Raw genomic sequence first — 24550 nt, 5'->3', positions numbered from 1 at the left:
ACCCTAAGATACCATCTCACTCCAGTAAGATTGGCAGCCATTCTGAAGTCAAACAACAACAAGTGCTGGCAAGGATGTGGGGAAAAGGGTACACTTGTACATTGCTGGTGGGACTGCAAATTGGTGGGCCAATTTGGAAAGCAGTATGGAGATTCCTGGGAAAGCTGGGAATGGAACCACCACTTGACCCAGCTATTCCCCTTCTTGGACTATTCCCTGAAGACCTTAAAAGAGTGCACTACAGGGATACTGCCACATCAATGTTCATAGCGGCACAATTCACAATAGCTAGACTGTGGAACCAACCCAGATGCCCTTCAATAGATGAATGGATAAAAAAAAAAATGTGGCATTTATACACAATGGAGTATTATGCAGCACTAAAAAATGACAAATCATGGAATTTGCAGGGAAATGGATGGCACTAGAGCAGATTATGCTAAGTGAAGCTAGCCAATCCCTAAAAAACAAATGCCAAATGTCTTCTTTGATATAATGAGAGCAACTAAGAACAGAGCAGGGAGGAAGAGCAGGAGGAAAAGATTAACATTAAACAGAGACATGAGGTGGGAGGGAAAGGGAGAGAAAAGGGAAATTGCATGGAAATGGAAGGAGACCCTCAATGTTATATAAAATTACATATAAGAGGTTGTGAGGGGAATGGGGGAAAAAAACAAGGAGAGAAATGATCGTAAGGGGAGTTTTTATTAAGGAGAGGGAAACAATGGGGGAAAAAAGGGTCCTTTATATGTTGAATTAAATAGTTTTAAAGCTTCCCTACCTCAGGGTTTCTGGTCAGGTGAAATCATAAATATCCTATTACTTAACTCTATCTAAATTGAGGGTATCTTTTTTTGCAGTCCAAAGCATTCTCATGGATCTATCTGTCTCACTCTTTGAGTGCTGTTTTAACCTGATTAATTTTTTCAATATAAAATTCCCTGCAGGAAGATCATTGAACCTGAAGCCTGGACACTAACTTGGATGCTGGATTCAAGTGTAGTTTTTTAGAGCATGAATGCATTTATTCAGTTATGCCGCAAGAATAGTAATTCGGACGCTAGTTTTTTAGTATCTGTTATAGGTTCAGTTGTACCCTTTCTTGTCAACAAAATTCATATGGTGATATCCTAAAATCCCAGTATCTCAGAATGTGGCCTTATTTGGTTATAAGGTCTTTCATTTCTTTGTTTGTTGTACAGTATTTGTTAATTGCTTATTTACCAAGAAAAACTATTCCTTAGCTCATATATTCATGTTTTATAGTTCAGGAGTGCAAGTCAGTACAAACTTCTAAGGACCTCAATCCAAAGAAATTTTTTATATTTTAAAATCACTTTGCACTCTGAAAGATTCCACCCCTCCTCATCTCCTCAAAAATCTTTCATGGGGGCTGGGGTCGTGGTTCATTGGTAGAGCAATCGCCTAGCATGCACGAGGCACTGGGTTTGATCCTCAGCACCACATAAAAGTAAAATAAAGATACTGGGTCCACCTAAAACTAAAAAATAAACATTAAAAAAAAATCTTTCATGGAAAAAAAAAAGAAAATTTATTTTTCTTGTCCCTCTACATTTATATATGTTAGAATTTTCTAAAACACAAAATTTAAAATAAAGATATGACTTAAAAAAAATAAAAATAAAGTGTTTGCTACCAAGTTGTATCCCTTATCAGACCAGACCCAATCTTTTTTCCCTGAAGTGTTCCAAGATAGACCTTGATGTTTAAAAGAAAAATATTTGTTAAAATGGCTTGAGTATTTAGAGAAACAGAGCTTAATCCTCCCTTAGGTGTTGATGAACCCAGCCTAATTCTATTTTAAAATTGGGTGCCATCTCATCACAATGTCATGAAAAGTTCATTTCTGTTTTACTATAAATTACTGAGATTTCTAAACTTGTTTGGAATTCCTCCCCATGCTCTGAACTCACCCATGCCTGGGTCTACTTGACCAGATGACAACCCTCTCTGAAACCTCAGCAGCACCTCATAAATTCTGATGTTGGGATCTGAATTTACTCCCTACCTTGAAATATCATGGCATGTGGATCATTAATCTGCTCTCTGCCCTGGTGTTATGATTGCCAAAACCCTGTTAGCTGTAAGTTCCCAAGACACCCCCCTTTGTAATTTTTTGTGCTATATAAACCTTCTCTGAGAGCTGGGCTAATCTCTAGCCCGGTTTTGGGAGAGACCATCGCTGGTGGCCAGCTTTTCTTGTGTACACGATACAAGCTTGCTTTCATTGATTTAAAAGACCAGTGGTCTTTTCTTTGCATCGTGGTTCAACAGGTGTGTTACAAAGCTATTCAAAAAGTAACTCAATAAGGCTTGAATGGAAATATTAGTATCCAAGTCAACATTCTTCTTTAAAGAGTAATAAATGCAGATGAGTTAAAAAACCAAATAATAATAATAATAATTAAATACATAAAACAACAAAAAAAAAGACAACCCGGGAACTGGTGGTTTCAGGAAGCCTGCAGCCACCCTAAGCAACAGGTCAGTGCTTGCTACAGCAGAGTTAGTCGCACTGTCTGGCGGTTCCTAGTGTTTGGTCCTTGCCTGAAATGGTGGGAGGAGAAGAGGGCCGTGCTGTGTTACAATAGGGGCTGTGGCCAGCGCTTTGACCCCGAAAAAAATTCGGGTGATGCTTGCACATATCACCCAGGTGTTCCAGTCTTTAATGATGCATTAAAGGGTTGGACTTGCTGTAAAAGAACAACTGATTTTTCTGATTTCTTAAGCATCGTGGGCTGTACAAAAGGTAGACATAATAGCAAGAAGCCACCTGAGCCAGTCAAGCCTGAAGTCAAGACTACTGAAAAGAAAGAACTATCTGAATTGAAACTCAAATTTCAGGAGCCCATAATTCAAGCCCCTAAACCAATACAAGTGATAAAAAGGCCAAGCTCAGTGAACCAATGACATATTTGGTTTAAAATATGTCATTTAAAAAATCTGCAAAACAAGCACTTGATAAATATGTCATTAAAAAATCTGCAAAACAAGCACTTGATAAACTTAAAAAATCCCTAAAACAAGCACTTGATAAACTTAAATTATGGTCTGGGAATGAAAGAAGATAAGAAAGAAGATGACAGTGATGAAATTAAGATTGGGATCTCATGTAAAAATGGAGGGTGTCCAAAGACATATCAGGTCTACAGAGTCTAGAAGAAGTCTGTGTATATCATTCTGTATATTTTCCATGAGGGGATGAAACATTGGAGCAGTTATAGAAGGAACACCTCTGATTTTAAAGCAGTCTTAGTCTAAGAAGGCTATATGTAAAACAGGGAAACACATGTGGACTAGATAAAAATTCACTTCCAGAACTTAGTGGAGTAGAAGCTCATAGTACATCGTTAAATGTACACATTGTATTTGAAGGAGAGAAAGAATTTCATCAAAATGTCAAAGTATAGGGTGTGACTGATGTAAAACAGAGCTATGTAACTATGACTGCAATGAAGATTGAAATCAGAAAAGCTTGAGATTGAGATTGAGATGAGAAAAGCTGAACCTAAGCAGTTGGCAAGCCTTGAACTGTCTACAACCAAAAAGCAGGAAAAAAAACAGAATAAAAAGAAGATATCACAGATTGAGGTTGAGGGAGGGCTGTTGCCTCTTTCAGAATTCTGTGTAGTGAAGTGGTTGCTTGCAGCTGTAACTTTTTGTTGCTGAATCAGGCATTTCAGGGTCACATTAGGTTTTTGTTTTTAAAAGCCAAAAGTCAATTTATCTTTTTGTGTTCCATAGACTGATTATTCATATCTCCTCATTGGTAGAACCATAGTTGTGTCCCTTACTTGAAGAAGCCAGAAAATAGCTCGATGTAATTACTGTATTTCTTAGTGTATTATTATTATGTTAAACAAAGAAATAATAAGGGACTTTTTTTATATTTCTGTTATCCAATAATTAGTAAAGCAAGATGAAAATGTTAAATTTTTAACCCTTTTTTTCCCATTTTTTTTTATTGATTGTTCAAAACATTACAGAGCTCATGATATATCATCTTTCATACATTTGACTCAACTGGGTTTTGAACTCCCCAAATACATAATGCAGACTCACTTCTGTTCCATACATTTTTACATAATGGCATATTAGTGACTGTTGTATTCTGCTACCTTTCCTATCCCCTACTATCCCCCCTCCCCTCCCCTCCCCTCCCATCTTCCCTCTCCCCTCTCTACCTCCTCTGCTGTTGTTCAATTCTCTCCCCCTTTTTCCCCCTCCCCCTTGCCCCTCATAACCTCTTATAATTTTGTGTATCACTGAAGGTTTCCTACCATTTCCATATGTTTTCCCTTCTCTCTCCCTTTCTCTCCCCCCATTCGTCTTAGTTTACTGTTAGTCTTTTCCTCATAACCCTTTTTTTTTTTAATGGACTTTTTTGCTCCTATAATACCTGAAAATCTTCAAGGAAGAAATAAAGCTCTGCGGTTTTTTTTTGTTTGTTTGTGTGTGTGTGTGTGTGTGTGTGTGTGTTGTTGTTGTTGTTGTTTTGTTTTGTTTTCATGTGGGACAGTCACTTTTTCCAGGAGGAATATACTAGGTAAAGTGGGGGCAAAATATATGCACTGATCAACAAATTAGAATTTATTCACAGTTAATTTAATTTTAAAATTACATCATTACCTATATATTTGCCAAAAAATATGACTTAATAGTAAAGGAAACAAGACTGGAGAGGTATCAATTTGGTTAAAATTCAACATGTTTATAAGACTTAAGCAATAATGCTAAAAATCTTTTTCCTGATTAAAGGTCTTTGTATCATGTTATGACTAAATGGTACCTGATTTTCAGTCTAAACCCTCTTAAAACCTTCAGTTACCTATAAAAAGAAATCATCTATATCTTTACTTACTGATGGAAAAATACCTAAAGTTATATCTTAATGGTTTATGGAAATACAATAGAATATGAGAAAACTAAATACATAAACTTTGCTTTATGCCAACTATCTATTACGTGTTAAATAGAATAGCTTAATTCTTCCAGAGTCATTTTTTAAGGCTTTCAAGTAGAGCTTGACAATTTTAATTATACAATGTTGATTATATATTATATTTTATTGGTATTAAATATACATAATACATGATTTGATTATTTATGTCTAACAGACCATTAGTGAGTAGATTGCTTTTTGAGGTTTCACAGAGCTCAAGAAGGAAATTTTAAGAAATGTTATGCAGTTCTGTCATAACTCAATAAATTTGGTTATTATAGGCCTATATAGATTAGAAATGAAAGTCAAAAGGTTTTCCTTGAGTGTATTTTGGGTTAATAAAACTCTTGCACAGAAAAGTGTGCAGAAGTACTATTTTAGTTTATAAGGGGTATATGTATATCATTCTATTACTCTTAGCAAATAACTATTAGATATATTAGTTATAATAATTACTTAAAGGTCTAGCTGTGTCACAGTTCACAAAGTCCAGCACCTAGGCTTTGTTGACAATAAGAAAAATGGCAAGAAATGTTGGGCAGTAAAAGTTTGATCCAGATAGAGAATGTAATTGTTAGAGAAGTATTTAAAGTTTTGACAACTATCTTTCTGGAATTAGAAACCTGTGTTCTTTAGAGACATGAAATCTTGTTTGGAGAAAGAAGTTGATTCATAAATTTGATTCAAAGTAATTATTATTATATCTTTTGTAATGTTTCCTTCTTGAGCCTGTTTTCTCCTGCAAAATGTCTTTCATCTTTTAGGATTTAAATATTATTTAAAGCAGGTGATATATTCTAAACTCAGACTTAGTTACAAAACACTGATTTTTTTTTCTCTTTTTTGATACAACTATGTAGTCTAGTTACATTAATGACTATTTTATTTTGATTCTTATTCCTAAGAACCTCTAAATGTGTTGCCCAGGTAAAAATATAATATTAAAAATATAATATTAAACTCATAATCAATTTTTCAAAAAAGTTAATAAAAATGCTTGTTAATTAAAAAAATAAGGTAACTCAATAAAAATAGTAGACAAAAGATAGGAAAGGATTCTTCACAAAAGCAGATAAATGGTCATACTAAACACATGAAAAGGTGGTCAACATTATTAGTCATCAAGAAAATACCATAATTAAAGCACAGAGAGACACTACTTTCTACACACTCACTAGAATGGTCAAATTGAAAATACTGACAATACCAACCAAATATTGATGATTTGGAGTATGCAGAACTCTCAAATCACTGCTAGTGAAAGTATAAAACACTACTATAATCACCTTGCAGAACAGACCAATGAATACTTTTAATCCACGCAGCTCACCAAAAAATTTCCCTTTTTTCCCTATAAAAACTACTTGTCTGACCTTCTTGAATGCACCCATAGATTAGTATTGGTCCACATATTCCCATTGCAATGCTCTGTCATTCCCAAATAAATATTACTCTCTAGAGATTTCTTGCTACCTAATATGATGGTATTCGGAAGTTGTGCCTTTAAGACGTGATTAGGTCATGAGGGTAGAGCTTTCATGAATGGGATCCACTAGTGCCTTATAAAAGAGATGAAGTTCTTCACTTCTGCCATGGGAGGTTACAGCAAGAAAACAAATGTTTATAAACCAGGAAGTGGGCCCTTGACCCTGGACTTTCCAGCCTCCAGAATTAGGAGTATATTTCTATTGTTTATAAGCCACCCAGTCTATGATACAGTGTTATAGCAGCCCAAACAGATGCACAAAAAATGAAAATACACATCTATACAACAATTTGCATAGGAATACTCACAGCAGCTTTATTCATGGTGGCCAAAAATTAGAAGTAATCCAAATGTCTACCAAAGACTTTTTTTTTTTTTTTTTTGGCAGTGCTGGGGATTGAACCCAGGGCCTTATGCATGCAAGGAAAGCACTGTACCAACTGAGCTGTATCCCCAGCCCCCAATAGGCAAAGGGATAAACAAATCATGATATACCCATACAGGGGATAACTACTCAGCAACACAAAGGAATGTATACTAACACACGCAACTAAACTTTTCCAAAGAAAGCCGGACACAAATGTGTACAAATAATATAGAATTATATCAAAGTATAAAAAAGGCAAATGTAGGTGCTGAATAAACACTCATTAAAATGCAAATCATTCTGAAAAGCAAAGGACAGGGCAGCAGCCACCTTTAGCCCCTGCCACAACTGTGCAGCTATAGCTCTGTGGACTGGATGACCTCCCTGCTGCTCCTTGTGGGGCCCTGGGCCTGCACGGGCAAGCTGAGTCTGTGTAAATCCTCAGAGATCTCCAGGAATGTCTTGCCTTTGGTCTCAGGGAGGAACAATCCAGCGTAGATGGCTCCACAGATGCAGACACCGAGGAAAGGAACAAAGAGGAAGTGGGACAGGCTCTCCTATGGGTTAAAGAAACCCCAAGACCTGTTGTGTCCCTTCTCAATGGAAGGCCCATGACAAGTTATGAGAAAAGACTTGCTCCCTTGGTTCACATAAGGTCCCTCCCATTTGGCCTCAGTTCTCATGTACAGAGGCACCACTCCCTGGGGTGCTCCAGTGATAGGGACAAAACCTGAAGCAGGGCCTCCTACCCCGGGGGGAAGGGCAGGCCTACCATGACAAAGGGGAACCCAATTCCAACCAGGAAGAGCATGATCCACATCAGGGCTCCACAGACCATGTAAGCAGCAGGTCGGGCTGTCTGATCAAACAGCTCTGTGGCCAGGATTCCCGTCACTCCAGCTATAAGAGGTCAGAGGGCTATCATCCAGGGCTCTTTGCCCTGCCTCTCTGTCATCTTAGTCCCATCTGCATGGGGGCCCCTGGATGTCCTCCTCTAGTCCTCCCAGAAGCCTCAGCACAAGTGGGTCTGGGATTTGAAAATGACATTACAGTCACATCCACCATCATTCACTCAGTCACCCATTGTTCCTTCAGCAAGGCCCAAAGACCAGAGGCCCTCAGGCCCACTCACCAGGGCCGATACCAAAGCTGAGGATGAAAGCAAAGACGCAGGACATGGCCAGATAGGGCATCCAGGGGAAGGAGTTCTGCAGCAGATAAGGTGGAGTGAGGTGGAAAACAGACCTGGCCCAGCTACCACCCCTCACCCCGTCCCCCCAGCTACCTTCAGACACAGCGCAGCTGTGAAGATGCTGGCCCAGCAGGTCATCAGAGAGTATCCCCCTACCAGCAGCACCTTCCGACCCACCCTCTCAATCACCACGCACTGCAAAGGAAAGGAGCCACTCAGGAAAGTACCACACACTGGGCTCTTAGTTTGGGAACAGGCAATACCGAGGGGTCTCATGGGAAAGCTGGTGTGTGTTAAGAGGGAGGTGCAGTTTATTGCTTCAGAAGGTCACAACTTTATTAATATCCCAGAGGACCTTGGTTAATTACTCAATTTCATTTAGGGTTCTCATCTCAAAGCAATGGTGTGAATGCCCAGCCAACAGTAGGAATGCTTGCCGACTTGCTGTACTTTACCACCATGAACAGGAGTGGAAAATAGCTTAATGCAAAGTCCTAAGAGCATCAGTATCCCAAGCGTCCCTCTGGCAGGACTGGGGATAGGGATGGGCCCAAATCTAGACTCACGCTAACAAAAGTTGCAAACAGCTCACAGCTCCCAGTTCCAATGATGGCATACTGGATCTTCTCTTCAGGCACTCCTGCCTCCCGGAACACTGAGGAAGCATAGGCATACACCTAGGATTGGGCCAGCAGGAGGGGCAGCTCTGAAGCATTGGTTCCCCTAAACCTTCCATGGCTCCCACCTGCCTACAGCACAAACCCTCAGCAGACCTAGGGTGCAGGACAGGACAGGGCAGAGCCTCACCGAGTCATTCCCACAGAGCTCCATGGCACTGCCCAGCACCACAAGGCTTGTCACTTGCCTCCTCAGGCCCCGGTCCTGGAACAACTCCCATGGGCGCCGTGCCTGGCGGCCCTGGCAGGCAGCACGCTCCTCCTCCATCTCTTCCATCTCCTCTGCCACATCCTGGGTGCCCCGCAGCATCTGCAGAGCTGAGACGGAGAAGGGTGCTGCACTTCCTCTCCCTCAGGCCTTCTTTGATACTACCCAGCAGTAAACCCTTCACCCCACCCCAAAATACCTCCACCTCTCTCTCTCTCTCTCTCTCTCTCTCTCTCTCTCTCTCTCTCTCTCTCTCTCCATGTAAATCAAATACATAGAAAATTCACATCATTTTTGAGAAGACTGTATTAGCAAAAGCTCTGCCAGTTAGACAAAAAAAGACCTCAATGCCTTAACTTCCTACAGGCAGCAGCTGAGAAATTTACTCAACCACTAAAAGCAGCACACTTCCCAATACTCTCCAGAAAGTATAAAGGAAGGTGACTATCTCAGAGGGCAGAAGCAAAAACCATGGAGAACCTTTCCCAGGGGGCAGATCAAGCCAGGGAAACCTGGCAAGTGTTCCCAGGGGCATTACAGAATTGTTATGGATCAATGACTGCTTTGTGCCTTTTGGCCACCTTGTGGTTGAAATTAAACTCTTAAATTCTGGTTACCTTGTCTCACTTTGACCATTATACACTGAGTGTGGGATGGGAAGAAGACCTGTTGTTTTTTTTTTTTCTCCTGGATGAATTTATTATACACACTCTGATTTTAGCCTAGAAAGTAGAAGTGAAACAGAAACTACTTCCCTTCCAAGTTTTTACTTTTTCTGCTGGTGAACAAGATCTTGGACCATTTGCAAAATCTTGAGGTTTCTCTGAATTGGTCTAGTATCCAGTCACTGGCTTTATGGGTGTTGAGAAGCAGTTGTGGTGTGACAGTGGTAGTTTCCTGGTCCTGACTTTCTGATTCCAGGATCACAGCTATGCTTGCAGATTCATAAACTCAGCAGTTCCAGTGTTAGTTGACTGATTGGTCATCATCCTGTACACTGCAGAGCCAGTAGCTTGCCTGGATGTTCAGTTCTGTGTTTCTCTGGGAATGTTCCTGTAGCCACTACCTAGAGCCTAGTCCTCCAATCATTCTAGTTAATTTGTAAACACCATCCAATTCTCCTTATTAAATTACTCAGTGCTGAATGCAATGGATTCTATATCCTTCCTTGGACTCTTAGTGTGTCTTAGTGGAGGAGATTGGTTTGGGAACAATGAAATTGGGGAAATTATACTCCAAACTATATTTGGAGACCGGGAGTGTAGGGACCCCACAGGTGAGAGCAAATGATGGCTTCTAAGAAAAGATCAGTTGGGACATGAGAAAATCCTCTGAGATGGGTTGATGAAGGGAAAAAGCCTATGGGGTTCCCAGAAACCCTCCCTCTGACTCTGCTAATCTTGGAACTGCAAAGGAAGATGGTCTTAGGTGAATCTTTGGAATCAGTTAACAAAGGTGCTCAGTATTTTATTTATGGTCTTGTATATTCATTGTTTTGCTTCTAAATTTCTGGAAGCTTATTCTCCTAAAGTTTCTTTTATATATATTCTTAGTGTAATTATAGAGTATTGAAAAAATCTCCTTTTTTCTTCCACACATGAGAAGTAACTTGGGTGTGCTCTCTTTTCAAATTCATACACCTAACCCTGAATTCAGTAGAATAAAAATAAAATTTGCCTAGGGAAAATACAGTAATTTTTAAGACTTTAAAGGTTACAGTGATGCTTTAATACTGCCTGATACAGGGCGAGTTAGGGAAGTAATTCCTTGATTCAATTTAGCAAATACTTCTGGTTGCATTAAGCTCCCTGACTTCCCTGGCCTCTGGCGACTCCTCCTCCACTCCACCTTAGCCACCCACGCTCAGGACACACCTTGGAGCTTGTCATTACCTGGAACTGTGCTACCTCTGCATTATTTGTATCTGACACATCATTTTCGGATTACAAACTCTTACTAGCATATGGTTATGCTAGGAAGTCTATCTCAGTGAGAACATAGACATTTTCAGGTGGAAATTCCGTCAACTGTTTTAATTCAACAAGTGAACTTGTTTTAACTTACAACCTCTTCCACTTCTTTTACTCAGTTTTAGAAGTTCATCGTTTAAAAAAAAACACATCTATTTTGGGATATAATTTACATACCACACAATTCACCCTTTTAGGTCCTTTTTTCCTGAGAACATGACTCAGTGGTTTTTAATGAGTTCAGAGTTGTGCAACCATCACCACCATGAATTTTAGAACCATGAAGAAATCCCTTAGCCGTCACACTCCAGTCAGCCCTTCATGCCCCCAGCCCCAGGAAACACAAATCTCTCTCTCTACAAACTTGCCTGTTCAGGACATTTCATGAAATGGAATCATACATGTGGCTTTTTGTGACTGGCTTCTCTTACATAGCATAAGTTTTTTATTGGCGCAGACAGAATAGTGAATTTCATTGTGGCACATTTATACACGCACATGACAAACTTGCTTAGTTTCCTTCCTCAGCCCCTAACCTGCCCTTTCCTCATCCTTCCCCCATTGCCTGTCCCTACTCTATGGGTCTTCCTGCCATTTTCATGAGATTCCTTTTTCCTTTCCTTTCTCCTCTCTCACTTCCACATATCAGAGAAAACATATAGCCCTTTACTTTCTTTGTCTGGTTTACTTCACTTAAGATGATATAATTTGATTCTTCTTTATGACTGAATGAAACTCCATTGTGTATCTCTCCCACATTTTCTTTGTCCATCATCTGTTGATGAACATCTAGGCTGTTTCCATAACTTGGATATTGTGAATTGTAGCATGTTTTCAAGGTTCATACACATTGCAACATGTATCAATTACTCAATCCTTTTTATGGTTAAATAATATTCCAATGTATGAATATGCACATTTTATTGATCTATTCATTAATTGATGGATGCTTTATTTGCATCTACCTTTTGGCTATTATGAATAATGCTACTACAAATATTCAAATACAAAGTTTTTTTGGGGGGGGCGGGGGGCATAGGTTTCATTTCCCTTGGGTTGTATGGCTGGGTTATATGGTAACTCTCTATTTAAATCATTTGAGGAACTCTCAGATTGTTTTCCTAAATTATCACACCATTTTACATTAAGGGTTCCAATTTCTTTATGTTCTTGCCAACACTGGTTTCTATGTGACTTTTTAAATTACTGCCATCATAATGGATGTGAAATTGCATCTCATGATTTTAATTTGCATTTCTCTGGTGAATAATGATGTTGAGCTTTTGGTGCTGGGAATTGAACTCAGGGCTTTGTGTATGCAAGGTAAGCACTCTACCAACTGTGCTAACTCCCCAGCCCCAATGTTGAGCATTTTTTCATGCTCGTATCAGCCACTGGTATATCTTCTAAATAAAAATGTCTTTTCAGATCCTTTGCCACTTGAAAATTGGTTATCTTTTTGTTGCTGAGCTATGAGTTCTTTACATATTCTAGATACAACTCATTTTCCAGTTAAATGATTTGAAAAAAATTTTCTCCCATTCCACAAGTTGCCTTTTACTTTCTTTTTCTTTTGGGAGGGATACCAGGGATTGAACTCAGGGACACTCAACCACTGAGCCACATCCCCAGCTCTATTTTGTATTTTATTTAGAGACAGGGTCTCACTGAGTTGCTTAGCGCCTCACTGTTGCTGAGGCTGACTTTGAACTCACGATCCTCCTGTCTCATCCTCCTGTCTCAGCCTCCCTAGCCCCTGAGATTACAAGTGTGTGCCACCGCACCCGACGCCTTTTTATTTTCTTATCTTCTTGAAGCATGACAGTTTTTTTTTTAGTTCTTGATATCTACTTATCTATATTTTTAATTGTCGACCATACTTTCGTTGTCATATTGAAAAAACGATTGCTGAATCCAAAGCCCATACATTTATGTCTGTTTCTTCTAAGAAGTTTATAGTTTTAAATTTAGAAGACCTGCTTTTTAAAAACCATGGTATCTGGATGGAAAAAAGGCACATAGCCAGAAGCAGTGATCACACCTGTAACTCCAGCTACAGGGAAGCTCAGGCAGGAGGACTGAAATTTGAGGCCCACCTAGGCAACTTAGGATGAACCGATCTCAAAAAAATAATAAAAGCTGGGCATGGTAGAAACCTCTAATTACAAGGACTCAGGAGACTGAAGCAGGAGGATTGCCAGTTTGAGGTCGGCCTGGGCAATTTAACCAGGTTCTGTTTCAAAATAAATAAAATGGTTTAGAATGTAGCTTTCAAGGCTGAGAGTGCTTGCCCAGCATGTGCAAGGCCCTCAATTCAATACCCAGCACTAAGGAAAAAAAAAAGGTACATATAATTCAATGCGATCCTAAGATCTGGTACTTCTTCTCTGGGCTCAGTGACGCAAGCCTGTAATTCCAGTGGCTCAGGAGGCTAAGATAGGAGGATCACAAGTTCAAAGCCAGACTCAACAACATAAGTGAGGCTCTAAGCAACTTAGCAGGACCCTGTCTCAAAAAAGTAAAATAAAAAAAGAGCTGGGAGGCTGGGGTTGTAGCTCAGTGGTAGAGCACTTGCCTCACACGTGTGAGGCACTGGGTTCAATCCTCAGTGTCACGTATAAATAAATAAACAAATAAATAAAGATATTGGGTCCATCTACCTAAAAAAAATTATTTTAAAAACGGCGGTGGGGGGCGGGTGGGTGGGCTGGGGATGTTACTTATTTGTCACACATCTCTGGGTTCAATCCATGGTCCAAAAAAAAGGATCTGGGACTTCAAAACTGATGTCATGACTGAGACTTTGGGGGATCCTGAGATGGGACTGAACATATTTTGCAGAGAGGAGGGATATACATAATAATTGTGACCATGGACAGGCATGGCACTATGCCTATTACTTGATGAGTTCAGGAGTTTGAGACTAGCTTTAGAACATACAGAGACCCCCATCTCAAAAGAAAAAAGAAAAATGTGGTCATGATGGCTAATCAATAAGAATACATTCCTGGGCCCTGGTCTTCATCCCTCCTTAAACCCCACTCTTTGCCATGGGAGAGCACGTCACTGATTTTCCCATTCTGAGGCTTTGGATTCACCAGCATGTGAATGGGACATTAATGGGTATGGGGTTGAGGGATGAAGGTTTTGAAAGTACTTGTGCAACTGTTTTGCTTTCTTGTGCCTCTGCCACCACCACACTAAGAACATCCCTGAGTTCATTAGTACCAAGAGTTTGAGAAGAAGGACAAATATACAGAACGGAAGCAGCCCAGCTCAGACCAGACTTGACCAATTCCTGGCCCAGCTGAGATCAGCAGAGTTGTGCTGCCAAAGGAATAAATGAGTAAAAGATGTGATAAATGATTGTTGTTTTAAGCCAGAGATTTTGCAATTGTTCCTTGACCATATTTATTATAGTTAACTGACATAACAATCATCACCCAGTTGGCATTGGGCAGGTGAGGTCTTGCATAAGTGTCTCTCGTGTGTGTGTGTGTGTGTGTGTGTGTGTGTGTGTGTGTGTGTGCATGTGTATTTTTATGTTCACCTGGATTTCCTGGATGACAAAGGTGGTCTGACCCATCCTATTACCCTATAATTTAGGATATCCCTTTGACAAAGAATTTTGAAGGCATATGTGAATAGATCATGAAGTTGAGACACAAAGAAAAGAGCTTTTCCCTACTAAATAGAACCCAAAAGAAGAGGACCTGTACTGGTGAGATGCATCCTTGGAACAAATATAGTCCAGAGGCCCAAGGGCAGGGACTCACCGGCTAGGCAGGCCTCTGTGTCTCCACAGTCAATGAGGAGGTAGCGTGGGCTCTCAGGAAGCAGGGGCAATGAGACGAGCTGGAGTACCCCAGGCACCAGGCAACTGGCCAGCAGAAGGGGCCATACCTGTGGTCCACCCATCAGCTCCCTAGGAAGGCAGAGGACAGGACAGAACAGTTGTCTCCTCACCTTCCCCCTTGACCCCTGCCTGCCTTACTAACCTGCTTGCAGAGGGTCATGTTGGCCTGTGACTCTTTCTATCTAGCTTTGAGTTTGGACATCAAGATCCTTCCAAACCAGGTAGGAACTGAGAGAGGGAAGGGCCCCTGCCCCACCTTATCCCTAGCAATTTTTTTCCCTGGGGATCCAAGCTCTGCATTTTCCTTTTTTTTTTTTTTTTTTCCTATGATGGCCAGAACAAGTTCCTCTCCAAAAGCCCAAATCTTCACCCTCCCTGCTTTCAAGAACTGTTCTTTGCTCCCTACCCTGGAGAAGATGGGAGAAGGTGATTCATACCAAAGTTTGGCTGATTGAAAAGCTCTTTTTTTTATATTAGACACGTGGCTGTGAACAGGGTTTTGATGCCCTCATGCATAGAAGCAATGCTTTAATCAAATGGTGGGGAGGGGAGAAATCTGGGTGAAGACAGATTTTTACTGGCGTCCCTGAAAGCAGAAGGGGCCATAAATGCATAGGGGGAGGGGTACTCACCTCAATCCGACCACCTGTCCCATCACGATTCCCAGGGCTGTGAAGATGGCTGAGGTCATGGCCACTGCTCCTCGGAGTTCACTGGGAGCACTCTCCCCCAGGTACATAGGCTGAACGTTCATGCTCACGCCTGGACATGCGCATAGCAAGGGTGCTCAGCCACAAAGAGGGTCCTTGTGAGGCCTGCATGTCTTTCTTGCCTCTTGTCTGCTGGGCTGTGACTCAGTGGGCCATTCCCTCACCCCCCACACTCTGAGAGGTTCCACTTCACCTTCTATAGGGATGATAGATCCCAGCTCAACGCCTCAGGATTCCTGGGAGAGAAGTCATCTTTCCCAGATAGGCTCTCCCCATCCCTTGGTTCCTCATCACAATCCCACATATTCATGGGATCTTTCTAGGTATTCAAGTCTCTGCAACAGTTTGAACGTTGAATGTCCCCCAAAGGCCCATGTGTTAAAGGTTTGGTCTCCAGGTGCTTGCTCTTGGGAGATACTGTGGACCTTTATGAGGTGGGGCCTTATGAGAGGTCCTTAGGTCATTGGGGGCTTGATCTTTTTTTTTTTTTTTTGTACTGGGGATTGAACTCAGAGACACTCGACCACTGAGACACATCCGCAGCCCTATTTTGTATTTTATTTAGAGACAGGGTCTCCCTGAGTTGCTTAGCTCCTCCCCACTGCTGAGGCTGGCTTTGAACTTGTGATCCTCCTGCCTCAGCCTCCCCAGCAGCTAGGATTACAGGCATGCGCCACCACACCTGGCTTGGAGGCAAGATCTTAAAGGAGATTGTGGGACCTCAGTCTCCTACTCTTCTTCTTTGCTTCCTGGCTCATGAGATGAATGATTTATTCCTACACATACTCCCACCATAATATGTTGTCATCACCAGAGGACTAAAACAAAAGTGCCACTCCAATGTTGGCGTGGAGCCGGGCATGGTGGTGCACCTCTATAATCCAAAGCAACTGAGAAGGCTGAGACAGGAGGACTGCAAGGTCAAGGCCAGCCTCAGCAACTTAGTGAGGCTCTCAACTTAGTGAAACCCTGACTCAAAATAAAATATAAAAAAGGCTGAGGATGTAGTTCAGTGGTGAAGCACTTCTGGGTTCAATCCCCAGTACCAAAACAAAACAGAACAAAACAAAACAATGTTAGACTAGAACCTCCAAAACCAGAGCCAAAAATAAATCTTTTCTCTTCATAAGTTAATAGCCTCAGGTATTTCATTATAGTGATGGAAAGTTGGTATACAGTCTCTCAAGTGCTGGGGGTGGAAGGAAAAGGGAAGGGACCATGTTCTGGATGCCTTCCAGCTTTCCAGGTTCTCATTTCAATGCTTTACATTGACCACTACAGATGTAGGTCCTCACCTCATTCCAGTTCCCCCATGGACACATCTGGCACCTATACAGCCAATGGGAAAACAAAACTGGACAGTGCCCTTGCTGCCCATTCATTCATTACAAATGCCAAAAGCTAGGAGGCCATATTAGGATATCATATACCTGGGAAACCTCCACCCCACTCTCTGACCTGGGGTCAGGAAACATCTCCCATCAGTGTCAGCCCCTTTCTCATGGGTGATGAGAATTCAGAGGAAGGCAATTGCTCTGATTGTCAAGGAGTCTCAGGGCTACCTCTGCTCTTCCTTCCAACATTTGAGGAGGGATTCCTTCTTTTTTGGATATATTCAGGGAAAAATGACAAAGTCTGACCTAGTTCCTTTCCCCTGGAGTGTGGGTTGTTCTTAGAGATTCACTTTCAATGAATAGAATGTGGGAAAACTGGTGGTGCATGACTTCTGAAAGGGGGACACAAAGAGCACTAAAAATTCCTTTTCATCCACCCCCACCCCCACCTCTCTCTCCACTCACTCTGGAGAATACCAGCTTCCATGTTTCATGAGGATATTCAAGGAACACTACAGAGAGACCCACAGGGCGAGGAGCTGGAGCCTCCTGCCAGTGGCCTATGAGGGAACCATCTCGGAAAAGATTATCCAGCCCCTTCAGGTGGTAGCAGTTGTAACTGACAGCTGAGCATGACCTAATGAGAGACCTCAAGCTGGAGCTACCCTGCTAAGGCATTTCCAGGCTCTTGACCCACAGAAACTGGTATTATAAATATGGTTACGGGCTGAGGCTACAGTTCAGTGGTAGAAAACTTACTTAGCATGCTCAAGGCCCTGAGTTGCATCCCCGGCAGTGCACGCACACACATAAACCATGTTGGTTGTTTTAAGCCACTAAGTTTGGGGGTAATTTGTTTCACAGGAATGGGTAACTAATAAGGACATCAATATCTGGCTGTATAAAAGTAGAGAATCAAGTTGTAACTTAATTGTAATCCCTAAAAGCTTATGTATATGTACTAAAACTTCTTCTCCCTCACATATCAAGCCTCAGAAACTCAGGAGTTCCTAAGATGCTATCCTTTCCCCACAGAAAAGGGGATATATAACATATCTGCCCCAGATAAGGGGAAGAGAATGTTAGAGAAGTAATCCTATGTCCCTTTATGCCTTGGCTGCCAGGAAACTCAGGTTTAGAGTGTTGGTAGTGCAAGTTTAAGGATGTTTTCCCCATTCCTGCAACTTCTTCATTTTTATACATCTACTGTAAATATCTAGTTATTCAAATCTTTTAAGATAAACCATATTTAATTATTTTGCAAAACAGGTAGGTGTGAATGAAAATATGTCAGTGAATAAAAGGAACAAAAGAAGGAAATAAAGGAACTAATGAATGAATAGGAATAGACAGGCAGGATGAGATGCCCCCATACCTGCACTGACTCCCATGAGTAATCTTCCCAGCATGATCATCTCAAAGGAGCCTGCTTTGTGGCTGAAGCCAAATAGTAACGCTGCAGCCACCACAAAGATGTTATTCACCAGGAGCGACTTCTTCCTTGGGGAAAGTGGGACACGGGAAAAAGACACTTTGGTTTGGTTCAGAGGGACCCTTCTTTTCCTTTCTGTATCACCCCTAGTCTTGATCAGTCACAGACCTGTGTGTGTGTGCATGTGAGTATGCATGTGTGAGTGCTGTCAATGAGAATAAATTACATAAATTGAAATAAGCAGTAGCCATTGCGTCTTGGCTCACTTGTGGAATGCCTTGAAATGCACACTCTCACACTCCTCCCCCAACACCCCCCTCCAAATTACTCTCCTTTCTGCTCGCACAGCAGCATGAAATGACAAGAGTTTATATTTTATGGCTTTTGCTTTTTAGAATAAGCATTGCTTTCCCCAAACTCCTTTGTAAAATGAAGGAACTCATATATCATTTCTTAGGCTTAATGAAAACCCTAGAAGAAACCAGGCATGAGGGCTCATGTCTATATAGTCAGCAACTTGGTAGGCTGAGGCAAGAGGATAGCAAATTTGAGGTCAGCCTCAGCAACTTAGTGAGATCCTCTTTTAAAAATATACAAAGGGCCAGGAATTTCAGCAGCTCTGGAGGCTGAGGCAGGAGGATTGTGAGTTCAAAGCCAGCCTCAGCAATTTAGTGAGGCCCTAAGCAAGTCAGTGAGACCCTGGCTCAAAATAAAATTTTAAAAAGGGCTGGGGATGTGGCTCAGTGGTTAAGCGCTCCTAGGTTCAATCCCTGGTACCAAAAGTGGGGGGGGGGGGGCGGGGAGCAGGGATGCAGCTTGATGGTAAAGCATCCCTGGGTTTAATCTCCAGTACCAAAACAAAAAACAGACTTTGCCCTGTGAATGCATTTTTTTTTCCATTTCAATACACAGATAATGCCAGAAACACTTTGCTTTCACCTGGCATGGACAGCAATACACCTCAACCAAACTGCCTTAATGATACAACAGTTCTATGCTGTGGACCACAATTATTCCATGGAACATCCTGCTGGCCCACTACTTTGATGAGTTCACACTGAAAGGACCTGGAGAAGAGGAAGCAGCAAGTAGCCTATATGTCTTGGTAAGTAAGGTATGACATAGAGTGAAAGAGTACAAATGAGGGTCAAGTAAGTAATTCATGTTTTAAAGAACTCTTATTACAATATATTATTTTAGGGGGCTGGGGATCTGGCTCAAGCGGTAGCGGGCTCGCCTGGCATGCGTGCGGCCCGGGTTCGATCCTCAGCACCACATACAAACAAAGATGTTGTGACTGCTGAAAACTAAAAAAAATAAATATTAAAAACTCTCTCTCTCTCAAAAAATATTATTTTAATATATTATTCTAATTGTTCAATGTTTTATTAGTTTTTATTGTTAATCCCTTATTATGCCTAACTTGTAAGTTAAAATTTATCATAGGTATGTGTATACAGGAAAAAATATAGTAAGTATAAGGTTTGGCACTCTTGGTGGTTTCAGGCATCCACTGGGTCTTAGAACATATCCCCCACAGATAAGGGGAAAATATTGTCCTTAAATTTACCATAAAGTACAGAATATCAAAAGGGCCTAAGTAACTGCAGGGCTGGTAGAAGAATGGAGATTCCATAAAACTCCCACACTCAGGAAGAATACCTTTATTACATTGCTCCTGGTGGCTGTGACAAAACAACGCTTCTAATGTTCAAAACAATGCATCTGTAATCACACAAGGAAGAGTGAATACAGATGCTGGCGTATATGGCATGTTAGGTGGGGTCACTTTTAGACTACATGTATGGGAGAAAGGGTCCGTATAGTCTGGTAGCTAGCAAAGGGGTGAACTGTGGTAGCCACTTGTGTTCTGTCTGGATTTGCCTCTTTCCCACTCCTTCATAAATGTAGTCATGTCACCCAAGAACAACTTGTCTTCCCAGATTCTGGATCTTGAATGAAGATACTGTAGATAGAATGATAGAGCTGAGCGTGCTGAAGGCATCCTCCCTAAAGGAAATTCCAAAGCTTTGGCTGCTGAGACCCTTGGCACCACCTGGACTTATGCCCTTCTTGAGGCCTGGCTTTTTCTTTTCTCTTTTCTTTTTTTTGTACCAGGGATTGAATGCGGGGCCTTAACCACTGAGCCACATCCTCAGCCCTTTTAAAAATCCTTTATTTAGAGACAGGGCCTCATTGAGTTACTGAGGCTGGCTTTGAACTCACAAAACCCCTGCCTCAGCCTCCTAAGCCCCTGGGATGAGAGGCATGTGCCACCACCTGTGGCTAAGGCCTGGCTTTTAAACACTTCTTTTCCTCCTTGTGAGCTGCCTCAATATCCATCCAGTTCTTACAATTTTTGATCATGTGAGCTAGAGTCAGTTTTTGTTGTTTGCAACCCAGGAAATGCATCAGATACATAGGGGGAGAGCAAAGCCTGGAAAATACTTGCTTAAGATCAAATTGCACATATTGGCAGACATGGAACTAGAAACCAGGAATCTTCCCTCCACCACTGCACAGAACTCCTTTCTCTACCAAATTTCCTTGAAAATGTGACTCTCAATGTAAAAACACAGCTGGAATGAGAGACTAGGTGAGGAGTTGATCTGGGCCTGGAGGGTGCTGGGCATTGTCCTTTCACATTCCTCAACCTACAGATTGGGATGCCCCTCATTAAAGGATACTGGGTGAGGGGGTGCTACACAGAAATCACTTACCTTCCCAGCTTAATGGCCATGGGTCCTGCAAGCAGGGCTCCAAAAAGTCCCCCCATGGGGAAAAGAGACACAATGAGGGACCATACAAGCAGAACCATGTGGTCAGGCAGTGGTTTTCCAGTGCGTGCTTGCCATGTTTCATTGGTGAATTTCTGAATATGCTGTGAAAAGAGATGGCAGTCAGCCTCCTGGGGATGACAGGGATGCTGGTACTGGACAGGACAGGCCTTCTCCTCCACAAGGCTCTGTGATTCTGTAATCCAGTCATCAAGTCTCTTGAGCTCTCCATGGTGTAGGAAAAAAAAAAAAGAAAGAAAACTCCTAGCACTGGATAGTCTCTGTCTGCCCCTTTATAGAATCACACTATTTTTCTATACTCACCAAATACTTCTGATAGCAAATATGTGGAACTTGTCTACCGTAAGCAATTCTCCAACTCTCTGGACACCAGCTAGATGTACTATAATGTAGTCCAAAACTGAAACTTTATACCTGAAATTTAGCATCAAATTCTATAAGTCAAAGGGATCAGTCCCACAAGACTGTCTCCATTTCAAATGAAAATTGTAAGTCCAATTACAATTGTATCCTGACTGACCACCTACAAATTGGGCATTCTTATGACCTTGTCCTTGAGTTTAATAATTTGCTATAATAGCTCACAAAGCTCAGAAAGTCACTTCCTTATGTTTACTGGTATATTATAAGAGAATAACTCAGGAACACCCAGATGGAAGAGAAACAGAGGACAAGGTCCTAAAGGTGGTGGTGCTCAGATCTTTCATGCCCTCTCTGGGCACACTACCTTCCCAACATCTCAGTATATTCATAAACCTGTATGAACATCAAATCTCATTGTTCAACAGTTTTTATAAGAGCTTAGTCTGTGGCCCTTCTCTCCTTCCCAGAGGTCAGCAGGTGGGTCTAGAAGCTGACTCTAATCACTTGGCCTTTCTGATGATCAGCTCTATTCTAAGGCCATCTAGGGCCTAGTCCTAAATCACCTCATGACTATAAACTTATGTTGGGGGCTCATTCCAAATAATAAAAGATACTCCTATCATTCAGAAAAATTCCAAGGGTTATAGGAGCTCTGAGCCAGGAACCAGAGTCAAAGACCAAATATGGTTCTAATTAAACTATATCCTTCAAGCCCGCTATGCCCTACTTCTACCCTGATTTTGCCCCAGGAAGCCACCTGTACAGCCCACATCACTCGGCTGCCTCCCTGACTGGCTTTCTGTTGGACTTGGCCAATGATGAGCACCAGCAGGACCTTAGAAGTGGCCGGAGAGGGATGCAGGAGTTCCCTCTGTTCTATCCTTGTGAGGTCACTGCAGATTGGCTGCAACCCTATGAAGATTGAGGGATGACTGTACACTATTAAATACACGTTACTTTGCTCATTAAGTCTTGGAATTGGGCCCAGAGAGGTGAAACATTTTGCCCATGTCCTCAGCCACAGGTCAAGATTACACCCAGGATGTTCAGACTCCACTAAGCCCCGCCCTCCAAAGCTGCCACTTCAGGTGAGCGAATGGAAGCCCCATGGTTAGGAAAGCCTGTGTATGGGGAAAACCTGGACACCCTTCGGTTGGCTAGGGATGAAATATTAGTCTTAATCATCTCCTCCTCCATCATGAGGACATGAAGGAGAACAATGGGTTCAGTTATTGAGCCAGCTCTTTCCCCTACCCTGGCCAGCTAAGGTAACGACTGACAGCCTGGACTTGCCACATTCATCTGCTATCCAGGGGAGCTGGAACCAGAGCCAGTCTCCCCAACCTTGGCTCTAACCTTTCAAAAGTGGCCAATGACAAAGATTGGACTTCTGTGTTCATTGCTGCATTATCCAATACTAGCAAGAATCTTGTGTCAAAGGACAAACTGCAACAATTTAGTTGATCTAATTGGTCTTATTTTCTACCTTAGAATCAGGCAACACTTCATTCCACAAAATAGAATAAGTGTTTTCATGGTCCAAGCCAAGAAGGTTGGTTTTACAAAGTGCTTGAAGAAAGCAAAAACAAAAACAAAAAGCAAATCAGTCATTTCAAAGTTATTTTTCTTGTAAGGTGGAGACTGGAAGACAGAACAATAGGAAACTGATTATTTAGCTTCATTTTTTTTTTCAGATTACTTCTTTGTAAGGATAAAAGCAGTGAAATCTTCATTATCATGTGTATTAAAACTGACCTGTTTGGGAAATTTGACTGTTTTCTAATTCTCATCTCATAAGGTCAAATAAACAGCTGTTATGGTATTGATTTTAAACTGTTCCCCAAGCTAAACACGGTGGCACGTGCCTCTAATCCTAGCGGCTTGGGAGGTTGAGGTAGGAAGAATGCAAGTTCAAAGCCAGCCTCAGAAATTTAGTGAGACCCAAAGCAACTTAGTGAGACCCTGTCTCAAAGAATAAAAAGAGATGGGGTTGTGGCTCAGTGGTTAAGTGCCTCTGGGTTCAATCCCTGGTATCAAAAAAATAAAGTCCCCCAAGGAGTTCGGTGTTAGGTAATATAGCAATGTCAGAAGTGAAAAGATTGGATTGTGAAAGTTATAATCTTATCAGTGGGTGAATGCATTTGATGGATTAATAATTTGGGTTTTTTATGGATTAGTAATTTGAAAGGACTACTATAGGGTAACTATAGGGGTAAATAGCTGAAAGAAGTAGGTTACTGGGAGTGTGCACTTGGGATTATATCTTATCCCTGGCTCCTCTTTCTCTCTGCTTTCCAACCGCCATGAGTCAGCTGGGCGTGGTGGAGAAGTGGCTTGGGAGGCCAAGTGCAGGCCCCACTTCCAAGAGCTGAGAAGCTTTTCTCCTGCCATAATGTTCTGCCTTGCTTCAGGCCCAGAGCAATGGAATCCACTGACCATAAACTGCACCTCTGAAACTGTGAACCCAAAATAAACTTTTCCTTTTTGTCACAGTGACAAAAAGCTGACTAACATAACAGTTTAGTTCATTGTGATGATATGGAACTTTTAGTGACTCCATTTTGATTTTTAGCTTAGTCTGTTGGAGCCCAATCCAAAACAAAGCATAATCCAAAACAAAGTCCTTCTGTACTTTTTATTTAACATCTTATAAGTTGGTTTAGGTAGAATCTCCTGTAGTCCATAGTGGATCACCCTTGATGATTGATGAGGTATACATCCTCTAACACACCCCACCTGCCTTCCACAAAAATCCAGTTAGATTGGTTTAGCCAGAATTGGCCCTTATCCCTGATGTTTCCTCTAGTCATTTGTCATCCACTGACTCCAACACTACTCCTTGGCTAGAAATTCCCACTTGCCTTTGCTCTATTCAGAATTGAACCCAATCTCTCTCCTCCACTGCAGGACCCCATGAGTGGTCCCTATACTTATTGCCATGGCTTCCCATCAATAAATTCTTTCTTACTGTGGTTTAACAAGTGTCATTGATTCTTTTTTTTCTTTAACAAAATAGTATATTTTCTTTAACATCATTCAGCAGATTAAGTGGAGCCTCCAAGCCCAAGAAAGTCTCATTTTTGAGGGATGGTGCTGTCCCACAGGAGAAAAGATCTGATCCTGTCCTGCCATGAAGAGATTGCTCCCCAATATGTGAATCTGCACTTAAGTGGGCACTAAAATGCTTGTTGAAT

General features: G+C 41.6%; 1 protein-coding gene and 1 pseudogene across 13 annotated transcripts in view; one reads left to right on the top strand and one right to left on the bottom strand.

Moving 5' to 3' along the window:
- The window catches only part of Slc2a11 (solute carrier family 2 member 11), a 45795-nt gene that overhangs the window by 6000 nt on the left and 15245 nt on the right, over positions 1 to 24550 (bottom strand). For 7 of the 13 annotated variants that reach the window (XM_078038866.1, XM_078038869.1, XM_078038867.1 and 4 more), the window contains 10 exons: positions 20916 to 21076; positions 18139 to 18263; positions 15352 to 15481; positions 14640 to 14788; positions 8816 to 9003; positions 8575 to 8685; positions 8102 to 8203; positions 7949 to 8024; positions 7589 to 7716; positions 6739 to 7373 (listed from right to left, as the gene is read on the bottom strand). In XM_078038866.1, coding sequence (XP_077894992.1) covers positions 7173 to 7373; positions 7589 to 7716; positions 7949 to 8024; positions 8102 to 8203; positions 8575 to 8685; positions 8816 to 9003; positions 14640 to 14788; positions 15352 to 15481; positions 18139 to 18263; positions 20916 to 21076 — 1371 coding nt within the window. In that variant the 3' untranslated portion in view covers positions 6739 to 7172. Of the gene's footprint in view, positions 1 to 6738; positions 7374 to 7588; positions 7717 to 7948; positions 8025 to 8101; positions 8204 to 8574; positions 8686 to 8815; positions 9004 to 14639; positions 14789 to 15351; positions 15482 to 18138; positions 18264 to 20915; positions 21077 to 24550 lie in introns of those variants that run through there. The other 6 variants (XM_040289312.2, XM_040289314.2, XM_040289313.2 and 3 more) reach the window with 3 other exon arrangements.
- LOC101968067 (cysteine and histidine-rich domain-containing protein 1 pseudogene) lies at positions 2937 to 3894 on the top strand (annotated as a pseudogene).

The sequence above is a fragment of the Ictidomys tridecemlineatus genome, chromosome 2, assembly GCF_052094955.1.
Source record: "Ictidomys tridecemlineatus isolate mIctTri1 chromosome 2, mIctTri1.hap1, whole genome shotgun sequence".
NCBI lineage: Eukaryota > Metazoa > Chordata > Mammalia > Rodentia > Sciuridae > Ictidomys > Ictidomys tridecemlineatus.
Note: the sequence above shows the minus strand (reverse complement) of the source record. Positions and strands in the feature narration are given on the sequence as shown.